General features: G+C 40.7%; 1 protein-coding gene across 3 annotated transcripts in view; it reads left to right on the top strand.

The window, feature by feature from the left end:
- The window catches only part of igf2bp2a (insulin-like growth factor 2 mRNA binding protein 2a), a 46,659-nt gene that overhangs the window by 19,467 nt on the left and 12,238 nt on the right, over nt 1-14,954 (top strand). For all 3 annotated transcript variants that reach the window (XM_039817753.1, XM_039817754.1, XM_039817755.1), the window contains 4 exons: nt 8,566-8,614; nt 9,331-9,382; nt 13,049-13,112; nt 14,548-14,838. In XM_039817753.1, coding sequence (XP_039673687.1) covers nt 8,566-8,614; nt 9,331-9,382; nt 13,049-13,112; nt 14,548-14,838 — 456 coding nt within the window. The remainder of the gene's footprint in view (nt 1-8,565; nt 8,615-9,330; nt 9,383-13,048; nt 13,113-14,547; nt 14,839-14,954) is intronic.

Raw genomic sequence — 14,954 nt, 5'->3', positions numbered from 1 at the left:
TTTTTATCAGTGCTAGTTGCAGCAAGATGTAAAGGAATAAGAACAGAGCATTCATCAGCTTAGAGCTTTACATTTCTACAATACTGATGATGTAAGAGCTCAGATACATGCACATATAGCTGTAAATGTAGCTGATTGTCAGATGATCACATTATGCTGCACTCAGCATTGAAACGTTGGACCGCTACACATAAAAGAAACAGACACATTAGTGTTGCTTAGACAGTTCATATCACTGGACTGTAATATGACCATGTAATAGGTGCATTATCACATGCCTACAGTGTGATTTATGACTGCAGAGGTTTTCATTTCCTATTTTATCTGTATGGTATGTAGGGCTGTGATGAAGGCCAGATCATCTTTCATTTTGGAAGTCATCAATTATCTTGTGTGCAATATAAAGTCTTGCATTGGACTGTTTCTGGACTGATGTGGACTTCATCTGTCTGTTGTGTCATCAGGTGTCGTTGAGTGCCGAGAAAGGTGCCTTTAAATAAAATGTATTATTATATATTATTATTATTATTATTATCAAGCGTGGCTTTCAGCTGAAACACAACACGTTTCACAAGGGAGAGGGGTTGAAAAATAAAGATTTCTGTTTTTTTTCTGGCATAACACATCTGGTGATATAGCTCACCGTTTTATCACAAGGAATGAATCATTTTGTTAAGCATTAGGTAACAAATATTGGTGTGTAACAACGGCGAGGCAGTTTTTAATCAGAGACGGTGAGAGCGTTGACAGCTAAATGGACACAGGAGAAAGGAAAATAACAGTTAAATGGAGGAAAACAAATTTGATGTCGAAACAATATGGTGTGAGGATTCTAGTAGAGGTGACTGTGTGTGCAAGTGTTTGTGAGGTAGTGTGCTCTGGACAGTGCTGGTGGACTGAACTATTTAGGATGTCTTTTTATTTGTCTAGAGCAGCAGTCCCCAACCTTTTTTGTGCCATGGACCGGTTTTCAACGTGTGGCGGATAAACACAACAAAATAAAATGACACAACCAGCATGGAAACAAATATCTAATAATATATTTAATATGAAAACAAATGTAAAATGCATGAAAAACACAATTTACCTTAACGATGTATCAGTGGGAGCCCTGTGCTTGTTTCTGTGCAACCAAATGGTCCCATCTGGGGGTAACGGGAGACAGTGACACCCGAAGTGCGTTCCTTATGTCCAGTTTATTCCGTGATTTTGTTTTGATTGCTGTCACGGCAGAAAATTGGGGTGCTTGGTCTCCATGTTCCGAATAAGTTGCGATAAATCTTTATTTTAAGTAGGACTCCTGGTATTGTCTGTTAAATTTCTTTTTCTTTGAAGTTGTAGGCTCCTCTTCTGTCTCCTCCTCTGCGGGCCTTTTCCCCTGAGCAAAAAAGCTCTGCAGAGATGTTTCTTTAATTATGTTTTAGCAAGTTTGTGGGCTTCATTGTGCAGTAAATATCATGTGACGTGTCAAGAGGAAGAGACGCGCAAGAGACGGGAGAGAATCCCGTCATTTTTCAAAATAAAACATCTTTCAGACTGATAATCAATTAAATCGAAAAAATCTTATTTATTTTTTTCTGTGCGGCCCAGTACCAAATGAACCACAGACCGGTAGCGATCCGCGGACCGGTGGTTGGGAACACTGTTCTAGAGAGAGAGAGCCTCCCTGCTGGGCACAGGACAGCACGCCTTGTGAGCCGATCTCTGACAGCATGGGCATCTACACAGAGCTGGGAGGGAAAAGTAAACAAGGCTTTTAAAGGCCTTATTAGACTGAATTCTTGAGCAGAGAATGAAATGTTTAATCATTCACTCTTGTGGGTTTCTTTTAACTTTTTGGAGGGCTTTTAAAGAACAAAGTACATTGAGTTTATGGCAAATTGAATAACCATTATGCAATCATCATTCTGACTGTCTAAGAGACGTTAGAAGAAACCCGTTATTTATCTGCATATGTCTTTTATCACACTATTTAATTTAACAGCAATTGAATCAATTCAACAATCTCTTACATAATATGAAATAGAAACCTTTAAAATCACTCTAGTATCTCTAGTATCAATCTGGAACAAAATAATCCAAACTCAAACGTTAATTTATGAGCCTTTCTCTACTTTTAACCACATTCACATCTCATGGTCTTCATCAGTGAATGGAGCTGGCATAGGTGTCATCACTTAGCTCAAGATTAAGGGAGTAATTATTTTGATTTAAAATTGAAATCGATCGAAATTAAGTCACAATCTTGAATAGTGAATAAAAAAATAGAATCGTCGATACTGCCACGCCCCCATGTCACGTCCGGTTAGCTTGTCAAGCGGAAAAAAACAAACGTGTTGAAGTGCTGCGAGTCAGTCAACCTCCTGTAACTTAGCTAGAGCCAGTCAAAAGGCAAATTATCGTTTATATTTTTATTTATTTAAGAAAAATGTTTTTATGTCATGTCGATTTTCATCACACACTCTGTACGTGTCTTGTCTTGTCCTGATGTGTTGAGGACCACAATGGAAATAAGTCCTGGACTTTATTGTGTTTTTATCCTCGATTGTATTAGATGTCTTTTCATGTTTATGTCATTTTTTTATACAATTAAATCAAATCAAATCAAAAGATAGCATGGCAACTGCAGATGCTGGAGACCCATCGACAGAACTTGGTCCCCTCCTCTTTCACTGAAGTGTGGATTTCCAGTGAGTTATGTTGACAACGTTCGCATTGTCGACAAAAAAGCCACAGTTTGCAAGCTCTGCTATGTGCGTGTACCACATTCTGTGTGTTTACCATTGCACATTAGCCTAGCATCTAGCGATATTCTTTCTGCTTATAGCTTTATCCCAACAGAACCGACTGAATTTCAGCCTGCATGCACGTTTTGTAGCCTAAACAGAGCAGCATATTGGTTATATTAGAGAGAGCAACAAATTAACAGACTACTGTCCGCCAAGTCGCCCTCTTTGCTATCGGTCTGCTCAGCTGCTGAGCTGGCTCAATGGTGTTTTAAGCCCCCAACTAAGCATTCAAGGCAGCGCTGCGCCCATCTTCAACCATAACCATTGCCTAATCATAGTCAGTATATAAACTGGACCAACAGATCCCCTTGCTCTGGACGGAGACCAGTGAAGGATATTAGAAGCACTTTTCCGGTGATAGCTGCGCAGCCTCCAACTGAGCTCTAAGACGTAGCTGTGACGTGAGCAACCTGTCTGAAAGTTGTAAGTCTTCTGGTAGCTGTGCCAAGAGAAATCTCAATCATTCCCAACATTACAGAGACGGAGAGTGTAGGTATATATATGTAAGGAGATAACATGGGCACAGGCTAATTATTGCTACTAAAATGCTAGTTAACATTAGTAATTAAACTTAAACAGCGAATGTAAGTCAAAACTGCCTGCGAGCTTCTCCTGTACTATATGGTAATTCCTCTACTATGCGACAGTAAGTCACGTGGTTATGACACAATCGTTAGCCTATTTTTTACAAAAATGTCTGCTACGGAGCCATAACTTGAGGTACAAGGTAATGGAGCCTTTTGAACCCCAGAGTCTGCCCTCAGGATTGTCGGACAAATTGTCAAATTTCCAATTGACAGAATCGAAGAATCGAGAATCGAATCGAACCGTGACCTTAGAATTGAAAATGTAATCGAATCGGGGATTTGGAGAATTGAATGAACATTTTGCAGCTAATAATTCTGCACGTTTACCTAATAAGACTTTAAATGCAGGACTTTTAGTTGCAAAGTGTATTTTTATACTTGGCAAAAATATCTTAATACGTCTTCCGCTGCTGGACAAGCGTAGGTCACGTGATAACAACTTGTCATATGTGGTCGTTTATAGTCTAGATTTAATAGATCATTTCTCCCAAAACCTTTGACTCACAGTATTTTGTAAATGCATCCTATATTTTAGATTGTGTTATGTTTTATGTCTATCATTTGTGGTGGAATTGATTCCCAGACTGTCCTTAGCTGTTTCGTCTTGACCACTTTATTTAGCTTCCACCAAAGAGAATTTCATTTCAAAGACAGACATGCTGTTTATTCAGTCATCTCTGTCTACATGCAGCCCAATGACTCATGTCAGGTGGACTCCAGTTGGAGCTGATGTGAAAATGATTCAAAACTCTTTTCTCTAGGATATAACAAAAACATTTTAAAAAGTTGCTAATTCTGTCAGGCCATCTGCACATAGAGTTCATTATTCCTTACCACAAGGCTGACGATTATACTAGTTTTCGATTAATCTGCTGTTCATTTTTTTTAATTAATTGTTTGAACTATCAGGCATTAAAGAAAGAATGAAAAAAGGCCTTCACAATATCCTAGAACCCAAAGGGGCGTCATCAAATGTTTTGTTTTAGCCGATTAACAATTCAAACCCCAAAACATTCATTTTGCCAAGAAAAGCAACAAATCTCACATTTGAGACCTTTGCCTTGAATTTTGACTTCAACGATTAATCAATTATCAACTAATAGAACAAAATTAATTGTTGCAGCTCTTACAGTTCGTTACACTTAGTTACAACCAAGTGATCTCATCAAGCCAGCTAAGTCTCTTCGGTCCAGAGACACAAAAGCGTTAAATGTTGAAAGAAAAGGAAACACGGCAAGGGATAAAACCACTGCAGGAAACAAAAGGTTAGAAAAAAAGATTTTAAATGTATAATTCACACAGGGTTTTTGATGATCAGGTGTTCATCTTTAGGAACACTGCAAATCTCTAGCAAGGGATGAATACCCTCATTTGTCACCCCTCTGTCCGCCCTCTTCAAATTCCTTTGACTGCTCCGCATGCATGTGTGTGAATTAGTATGCATGCGTGTTCGCAGACACGTGTTCTTACCTCGTGCAGGTGGGTGCAGTAAATATTAGCTTTTCAAATGAACATGGCCACCCTCAGATATTTAAAGGCTGAAATTGAGAGGCTTTTTTCTCTTGGCAGACTGCTCCAAACCAACAGCAGACAGCTTGGTCACATTCAACAAACATTAAGTAACCATTGACTTCAGTCTGTATCTTCTACTGCGGCTCATTTTGGACTGAAAGGAGTAGCTGAAAAGAGCGCTGGGTTCACCTTAAATGCAAACAAACAGATATTAGCAGAAGCCTGCTGCTTCATACAATATCACTGGGTTATTCCCTGATTATAAGCAAAACACATATAACCTGAGGACATGCAGTTAATGTCTGTAGCTAGACATAAACACTGCAAACAGACAATAGTATATGTTGCAGGGTGGCTTATATCGTGGGCCTCTCCCTACCCTGGAGACAGACAGACTGACAGAAAGCAGTGATCTTATGGTCAGCCAGCGGCCACAGGCATGCTGAAAATGAGACCTTGAAGAAGAACTGTCGGGAGTCACTTTTTCCGAGAGATGTCCATTCAGGGAGCTATGCATATTTCAGGATGACAGACAAGCGAGTGGCCTTCAAAACATGTACAAGCTACAGAGAAAAGTAAAGAAAAAGAAGTCCTGCTGATGTAACATAGTGGGACAATATTGATAAAGAAAGCCAGTTATAGTAGTATAGTTACAGTTATATCTGTCCTCCAGGAGTTCGCCTCACCTGACAGCGAATCTGCTTATGTGCTTATTAACTTTTAAAGAGCACAGAGGACGGCATCACTGTGCTGCAGTTCAGCGTCATCTAGTCTAACATTACATCAGGGTTACAGTTGGCAAATCAATTAGCAAAAACATAATAGTGAGCTGGGCCTTCAGAGTCTATGGGGCTATTTAAGCAGACAACGCTGAATGAAAGGAGCTTTTAGTTTCCATATTGGGCAGCTCTGGGATGCCAGCGTTTGGAGCTGTTTTGGGGTTTGGAGTGGGTCTAAAAAGCTTTTCAGCCACTGCCTGCTTTTGGACGGCACAAGGTTGTTTACTACGTTGAAAAAGGTGATGTGTTTTTAGTAGTGGTACAGGGTGATTTTTATCGGTTTACCCTTGTTTGGATAGCAGTTGCCAAGAGAGATCTTTCATCGAGCCACTCGCTTTAAACCACCATCAGTGACAGAAAGCTTGCAGGCCACCGTGTGGTAGGACACGCTGGGAATTGTCAGTTTTTGTTTTTTGTTTTCTATGCTTTTGTGTCCTCTGTTTCTGTGGTAGGAGGCACATGGCAGAGGAAAACCCAAACATAAGTTATTTTTTCTGTTGTTTCATTTATGAAAGTGAATCGTTACAGCTGTTGTGTATGTGTATGCAAGTTGGAAAATGTTTACATTTTCCATTGCTTGTGATCGCTTACCTCATAATCCATAATAGCAGTCTATTCAGTTACTCCTCAATATTTTAACAAAAAGTGCTTAAAGTTCAGATGGATAGATGAGGAGAGAAGCGAAGAGGGCTGTTGTAAACCCCATGTGTTGCTGTATCCTCTTCTTTTTTTTTCTTCCTCAAGCAGCACAATCAGAAAGAGTCATTCATTCATGTCCAGCTGCCGGCTCGTTCCTCTCGCCTTCTCCTCGCTGTTGACCGGAAATTCTGACCTTTTTGCAGGGAGACGTTTTTGGAGAGAAAGATGCCAAACCTAGATGAAGAAATGTGTGTGAACACATGCATTCAAGGCAGAGCGATGATGCAGAAAAGAGCTATATGTGTGTGTGTGTGTGTGTGTATTATATGCTTGCATCTTTGCATTTATCTCTCCCGTGGAGAATCCTCCTAAACTTTGATCCACCTCTTGTTATCGCTTCTTATTACCTTACTTCCTCCACTTTATCTCTGTGCCTCTTCGTTCCCCACTCTCGGTAATGGCTCCTAATTGTCCTTAAATGATTTTTTTTGGGATGCGGTTGCTCAGCGGTGTGGCTTTTTCTCCGCCAGCCTCTCTGCTTTTTAAATCAGCAGCTCTCATGCGGAGCTGGACTCTCTAACGTTAATGCAGTTGTTAACAGCCTGTGGTCACCGGGCGGTTTATGTGGCTGTGCTGTTTGAGCTGACACGCTGACTGGAGGTCGGAGGGGGAGTGGAAGCCTGTGTGAAAGCTCTGATCCCAAAACGACCGGGCAGAGAGGGATGCTGTCCTATTTGAACGTCAATCTTTCTGTCTTCTTTGACTGACAGAAAATTGATAAAGAACTAAAAGATGTAGTTAAACCAAGCTCATTCACACCAGACTCAGAGTTTGATAATTTTTGTTGTTAATCATAAATCAAATTCACAAAGTTGACAAGTAACAGAACAATTAGGATAAAAATGGAAATGAATGTGAATTAAAAACAAAAGTGATACATTTTCATGGAATAAATTAAAATTGTGTTTATTTGTTGGTATATTGTATTTTGTATCCCCTCCAGGCACAAGTTATGTGTGTACGTGTGCATGTGTGTATCTGTCTGCCCATAGCTAATCTTGCATACTACTGGAACCATCAGCCTCAACGTTTTTGCTCAAGGACCTTTCGTGGCTGCGGTTATTCACAATTTTTGAAAAGCCTATTTTATTGACTGCTCTGTTTTATACCGTCATTGACTGCTGACTCCTCATTCTTCTTAACAGGCCGGTAAGGGCCGCAAGTGATCAACAACTGCTTCAGTCAAAAGGTCTGTTGCAAGCCACATTTTGGCCATTATTGTGGCTCAAAGACTGATATCCATAGAAAGGTTTGGTCTCATTTTGAATCAGACAATCTGCAGATTAATTCGGCACTTACTGTGTTTTTAACCACTAAAGTTAGGCATGATACAAGATGAATACATCTTTGCCGCCATCTTGACTGTATGGCAGCCGGTAGTGAAAATTGATTGAGATTGTCTTTTCTTTCTTTGGAAGGGGAGAGGGTGACACCTGGCAGAGATCTGCACTCTACTGAGTGCACTTTTCTTTCTTTTGTTCTCGCCTAAAAACACAATCTTCATCTCCAGATGATTATTTTTCATGCAGAATTGTCAGCACTAGTTTTCCAAGTTAAATTCATTTTTGGCACTTTTTGATGTACAGTATCTGTAAATTGTAAGACTTCTACTTTAATTGTGTTACTGTCTTCTTTGAGGGACCAGTCTCGAATAAAAACAACTTTGTTTAATTGTTAAATTACGAATGGGCATTTGTTTCTGTTATAATCTCTAATCAAATGGGTTTTGATTTACCAAATTATGTTTCATCATTCTTGTTGTCAGATTACAACCATTTTCATTGAAACTTGCTTTTCATGTGTTTTTTTCCCACGTTTTTTGGTGTCATATCCACGTCTCGCAGTGAGAGTAGTGAGAATAGCATTGAGAGTCAGTAGCTGCTGTCTAATAAATGTCTCCACCTACACACCTAGATTTCCTTCAGCAGCTCTACGGCAGTCCTTTAATTTGTGATACTGTCTAATGAGCTGTGGGCATTTACAAAGTTACTGTTAGATTATACCCAGTACAGCTCTGACTCTGCATTTCTGCCCTCATCACAAAACGTCTCTGCTTCTCAGCTGTTGGATGTGTGTATTGTATACATGAGTGAAATTTGGCTTTCCTGTTAACACAACAGATGACTGTAACTTTCAAATGTGTGAGTGTGTGGTTCAGGTCTGTTAAATCCACTCCGTCTGTGTCTCTCATCTCTATAGGAGTCGGAAGATCCAGATCCGGAACATTCCCCCTCATCTACAGTGGGAGGTCAGTTGTTTTTCTGTGTGTGCGTGTGTGCGTGTGTGTGTGTGTGTGTGTGTGTGTGTGTGTGTGTGTGATGTCCAGTTGAAGCACCAGCTTTAATGCTGTATTTCTGTATTTTGTGTGCATGTGTGTTTATATTTACGTCGTGTTTGTTACTGTGGGGATGACACTGTGTATGTGTGTCAACATCTATAACCTTGCTGGGGTTCAAGTTGTTTTTTACTGTGTGAGTGTCTCCGTGTGTACATGCAGTGATAAATAAAAGGAGAATTAAACTATCTAATTTGTCATTTTTAATATCATTTTTGTGGTCTTTATTATAGCTCAATATTTGAAATATAACAGAATAAAACATTGCAACATTAGATTACTAATGTAAACAACCTTTTAACAGTACATGAAAACATTAATCATTTAAATATAGTTTTGTGTATTGTCCATGTATTAAAACATCTGTCACTCATTTTAGGAGGTAGTAGGCAAATTTAGAATCTTGTGCTCTGAACTTTACATTTAGATGACAGATTATACCTTTAAAAAGCATTTTCCAAGTTCTTCGCAACAACAACCAATTTTCTAAAAGATTTACTAACCAGCTAGTCAAAAATGTGTGTGTGTGTGTGTGTGTGTGTGTGTGTGTGTGTGTGTGTGGGTATCCATGTGTGTTTTTGCATCAGTGTCCGTAGTTGTCTCTAACCACGCTCTCATTTCTCCCTCAGGTTTTGGACGGCCTTCTAGCTCAGTATGGTACTGTAGAAAACGTGGAACAAGGTACAGAGCTATTCCTCGCCGTGTTTTCTGCACATCTCATCATCATCATCATCATCTGGTTCCAACTGTTTAATGCACATGTGTCTATTTAGCAACACACGAACACACAGACCTCCCAGTGAGTCAAGTCTCCCTGTCTGACTTAACTTCCTCGTTACCATTATCCCACACACCCATTATCTAAACATAACCCATCTTTGCATATAAATCAGCCTTTATCATCTTGTCTGTCTGTGTGCGTGTGTATCTTACACAAACGTTTGACCCAGAGAGAGCAGCGTTTGAATTACATGCAGCTTCTATAAAAGCACTGTGTATTGCCACTGGTCCCTTTAGACCCAGCTTATGGATTGAAGTGGGCAGACATGGCAGATGTCCAGTAGTAATGTGTCCGTATGTGTGTGTGTTTATGCCTGTTTGCTTGTGCGTCTGTTTTGGGTAGGTGCATCATGGTAATGGGGGAGGACACTGTAGGCGCCTGTGGTGAGGCTTTTGCACAGTCTGATGGAGTATGTGTGTGTGTGTGTGTGTGTGTGTGTGTGTTCTCGTTTAACTACATTCATGGCGTCCAAAAACCAGAATACAGTATACTGGGGGGTCCGGACTGTGGGGTCCGGACAGCTTTGTGGGGCCAAAATCCTGGACCCCACAACATTAAGTTTGAGGGTTAAGACTTGGTTTTAGGATTAGGGTTAGAATTAGGTTATGGTGAGGGTAAGGGTTAAGGTTAGGCATTTAGTTGTGATGGTTAAAGTTAGGGTAAGGGGCTAGGGAATGCATTATGTCAATGACGGGTCCCCACAAAGATAGTGAGACGCACTATGTGTGTGTGTGTGTGTGTGTGTGTGTGTGTGTGTGTGTGCGTGTGCGTGCGCGTACGTGCAGGGTATGCAGCTTTGCGAACCTTTTGCTGTCTTTACACACATGCTCGAGTAGTAGACGTTCGCACACACACACACACACACACACACACACACACACACACACACACACACACACACACACACACACACACACACACACACACACACACACACACACGGTGTCTCTCTGTGCGTCAAAGCAGCCAAGACCAACTATCATCCACTGTAGTCATGACAGGTGCTAAAAGACAACCCAGCAGAGAAATTACTCCACTCAGAGTTTCCCAGATGCTGCCGTAAAAACAACCCACTTCATCTGTACTATACCAGCGAGCATTTCCTCCTCTTCCTTCTTCTTTAGTCCGGTTCTCCGAGCGTCAGAGTTGCTTGGTAGCAGTGTGTGATCAAAGCTTCCAGAGAGCCAGCTTGCTTGCTTTAGTGTCTGTCCCCATCTTAAGTCGCTCTCTGTGTCTCTGTCCGACTTCCTGTCTGCCTGTCATTTTTTCTCTGCCCGTGTCTGTGCGCTCTGGTTACGGGGTAAGGTTTTGGATGAGTCCCATGTTCTTGTGTGGCACAGTGAAGGCTGCCCGTGGCGGGGCAGGGCAGGGCAGGCGTGGCGGGGGAGAGCTGGCTGTGAGTGCTGGGGCCGGGCCTCATGCCAGGTTCTGCCCACTCACCCTCTTTAAGCCAGCTGGGCACTCTCACTGTTTTTTAACCCTTCCAAACCTGCTGTCTGCAGCGCAATCGCAGGTTTGAAAGTTTTATTTTTTTCTAAAAAAACCTTGTTTCACTATTTCTATGATACTGGCAAATTGACTCACATGCATATTTTCTAAGCTATCTAAAAAATCAGCAGTGGATGTTTTGTCAGCAGGCTTTGTCATCAGTTCTCACTATCAAAGAGCCGTGGCTTCTTTGTTGACTCATAATTTTGACATTTAGCGGTTACACAAACAGATCCTTCATTGACAAAGCAGAGATGCCATTGTCTCTTCTGACAGAGGTCCATCACTAAGACATGTTGTGTTTCTTTTTCTCTTGCTATCTCTTTCACTGTCGCTCTCATTAAAGGTATAATATCTAGTAAGTATCGTTTACTGTTTGTAAACACACAGACTTCAAATTTGTTCCCTTCTCGCCGGCTCAACAAGCCAGAGAGAGAGAGAGAGAGAGAGAGAGAGAGAGAGCGGTGATCAAGCGAGTAAGAGAGTGAATGAAGAGAGGGAGTGCAGAACAGACCAGTGAATCGGGAATAATGCACTATTTTCTGATTATTTCATGGCGGTTACGCTCTAAAGCACAAATAAAAACACACACACACACACACACACACACACACACACACACACACACACACACACACACACACCTCTGCGGGAAGGTGGGGCATTGCTGGATTTTGTGTGAATGCAGAGCTTCATCCTGTCTGTGTGTGCGTCGGTTAAAGTTGTGCGCTGATATAAGACGCTGAGGGGCGTGTTTTTGTTATGTCCTTTACTTTAGGGCGGCAACTAACATTTATTTATTACCAATTAATCTGGCGATTGTTTTCTCTTATATTTATATTATTTGTTTGGTCTATAAAATGTAATTCTGTTGCTCATTTTGTCGGAACAGTCCAAAACCTAAAGATATTCCGTTTATCATATTAAAGAATATGATAAACGGAATATAACAAAAAGCAAAACATTCTAATAATTGAGAAGCTGAAACAAAAAAATAATAATAATTTAAATCATTAAGTGATAATCAAAATAATTACAAATACATTTTTCGCAATCAATTAATAAATGGACTCATATTGAGCTTGTTTCGTCATTGCTGTACAATGGTGTGGTCCCAGCTATAGTGGTGTAACGGACCATAGTTAATCCGTTGTCTATATGGATCAACACTCATGGTTTGGAATGCTTGTGAACTGCGGATTAATTGCAAAGTTTAACCATAATAATAGTATGAAATACATTTTACTGTCGCTGATAAAACTTTATGGAGGGTTGCCGTGAAAAGATACAGGCAACGCAATTTTCTGTTCACGTAAACGGCACATGTTAAAATCCGGTGCTAATATATGATACAAACTATCACTTGGTCACTGCTGTTGTCGGAAAAATAAAACAGACGGGACTAAATGGTGCGTTTATTTGAAACTGGTAAACCTCGTGGTGCATTCAAAGTTATTGTAAAATACCCTTTCCTCATCTGTTTTTGTCGTTTGACAAAAATGTACTGGTGAAATAAGTTATTATTGTTTTAAGTTATTACATTACATTTTTAATAAATCATTTAAATTTCCCCTTTTTTTGTGCTGATCCGAAAATTGATCCAATCCGTGACTCAAACCTGTGAGCTGATCTGAACCGTGAGATTTGTGATCTGTTGCACCCCTAGTCCCAGCGGGAATCGAACTCCTAACTGTGGCAGTGTTAGCTCTGCTCTGAGCAGCAGTGCAAGACCACAAATCTTCCCAAGGTGTGCCCCTGTTGTTTGCTTTATCACAGATTACTTGCTTTGTTTAGGCTGTCATGTCAAACTTTAATCCGTTATTGTGCAAGTGGCAGAGAGGCTATTGTGTTTAGCAGCTTCTGTCTGTGGAGGCAGCAGCGGGTTTTGGAGGGAAGCCAGTGTGGTGATGGCTGTAATGGATTCACACAGACAAGTGGCTCTTTGGGTCACCACGGGAACCTGGACGTGTGTCTGACTCCCCTACAGCAACAAAAAAGACCTGCTAGTGCATGTGTAAATGTTGCCCGAAACCTATCTTATGTTTTTGCTTTTTTTCTCTCTCTGTCTCGTTTCATAGTGAACACTGATACAGAAACAGCAGTGGTGAATGTTACGTACGCAACCAAGGAGGAAGCTAAAGAGTAAGCAGCACAAATAATGACTTGATTCAGCCGTGTACTAAGAGTAAGGCTTGTGATATATATATATATTTTTTTGTATGCACAGACAAGCAGCAGCAACATGAGCAGCATTGTTCACCTACTTGTCTGTGGACTTTGTGTGTACCTTGAGGATTAAAAAGTACATGCACAAAGGGTCAAAGCAGGGCTAAATCAATACTCAAAACAGGAATATCCTCTTTGTGAACTTCAGATTTGACACATCTTTAAATGAACATGGTGACACCCAAGAAAGTTACCACATAGTTAATGTTACGATGACGCAGAAAAAAACAGCAGCGCCAAAAACACATTATGTACTTTATCCTCTCCATGGCAGCCCTCACGCATAAACTGAGCTTTTTTAAAAATGTTGCCTAGTGTGGATAAATCTTAAAAAGGGTTAGAACAACTAAATTGGGAGTATGACTGTATTAAAATACAGTATCTATTTTCCTATTGTGAAGACGTTCAGTGTGGATGGAAATATTTCGTAAACCTTTCCACCATTGCTGTCATTTGTTCAGTGTGCTGCTGATGTTACTTCCCTTACCTTTGTAATGATGTACTGTCCTGATTGTTCATGTGCATCTTACAGATGCTTAGTGTTAATTTATTACGTACACAACCAATGCTTGGAAGGAGGTAGCATCATGTACAAACATAGTTTTAAAGCAATTAATATATCTTAAACCTACATTGTGTAATTTTTTTAATTGATTCTTAGCAAAACCCCCTTTGTTCTTTCACAAATATGTGCTCATTCATGTGTAATTACTTCCACCAACTAATCAACGTATTCTCGTAAGCGTAGAATCTGCCATTTAGAATCATTCAGAATACATACTAACGAGTAGCTCGAATGATGGCAGCCATGTAGCGCCTTCTTTAAAATACATTAGCCAAAGAGGGATATACCTCCGGCTTTCGCGCTTTTAAACTCAGTGGCACCGTAACGGATGCCAGGGGGAGATTACTCACCAGGGAAGCAAAAAAGAGAATTAAAACGACAACGCGACAGGCAAAGCAACAAGACCAATTGGAGTGGCTAGAATAGCAGCGTGTAAACAATGGACATACTAAGAGCTAATTTCGGGTTCGGCCACCCTAGGAGTTGATATGCGCTTGGAATTGGAAGGGCTAGAAAGTAATATTCAGTTGGTTGTCATATACAATGTCACCGCTAGATGGGAGAAATTCTTACACAATGTAGCTTTAAGATATACTATATCTCAGTTTTTTAACGTTTAAATCTTAGTAAATAACTTTTGCAAACTCTCACTCAAGAAATACCACAGAGCCTCTATACTGAGATATTATTAATTCCTTGTATTGACAAATACAATTGATTTTATTGACAATTAGATGTATCATTTCATTGTAATTGGCTCACACCTCCTGTTCCACCCACTTCCAGAGCCATTGAGAAGTTAACAGGACACCAGTTCGAGGACTATTCTTTAAAGGTGTCATATATTGTGGACATGGATGCTGCTCCACCTGACCAGGCTCCCCGCACGCGGCGCGGGGGTCGGTCGTCCCGGGACCAGGGCGCCTCTCAGCCCGGGCCCTCAGGAGACTTCGGCACTCTGCGCACCAGACAACACGACTTCCCCCTGCGTATGCTCGTGCCTACTCAGTTTGTAGGAGCCATTATCGGCAAGGAGGGCCTCACCATCAAGAATGTCACTAAACAGACACAGTCCAAGTAAGCTTACTCTGATGATCTTGCCTGGTTCCTGCTGTTTTTCTTCTCTTTCCTGTTTTATAAACTTCTCAAACAGCCCTGCTCTATTTTATTGAAGTTTGAATTAATTATGTATC

The sequence above is a fragment of the Perca fluviatilis genome, chromosome 12 (genome assembly GCF_010015445.1).
Source record: "Perca fluviatilis chromosome 12, GENO_Pfluv_1.0, whole genome shotgun sequence".
Lineage (NCBI taxonomy): Eukaryota > Metazoa > Chordata > Actinopteri > Perciformes > Percidae > Perca > Perca fluviatilis.
Note: the sequence above shows the minus strand (reverse complement) of the source record. Positions and strands in the feature narration are given on the sequence as shown.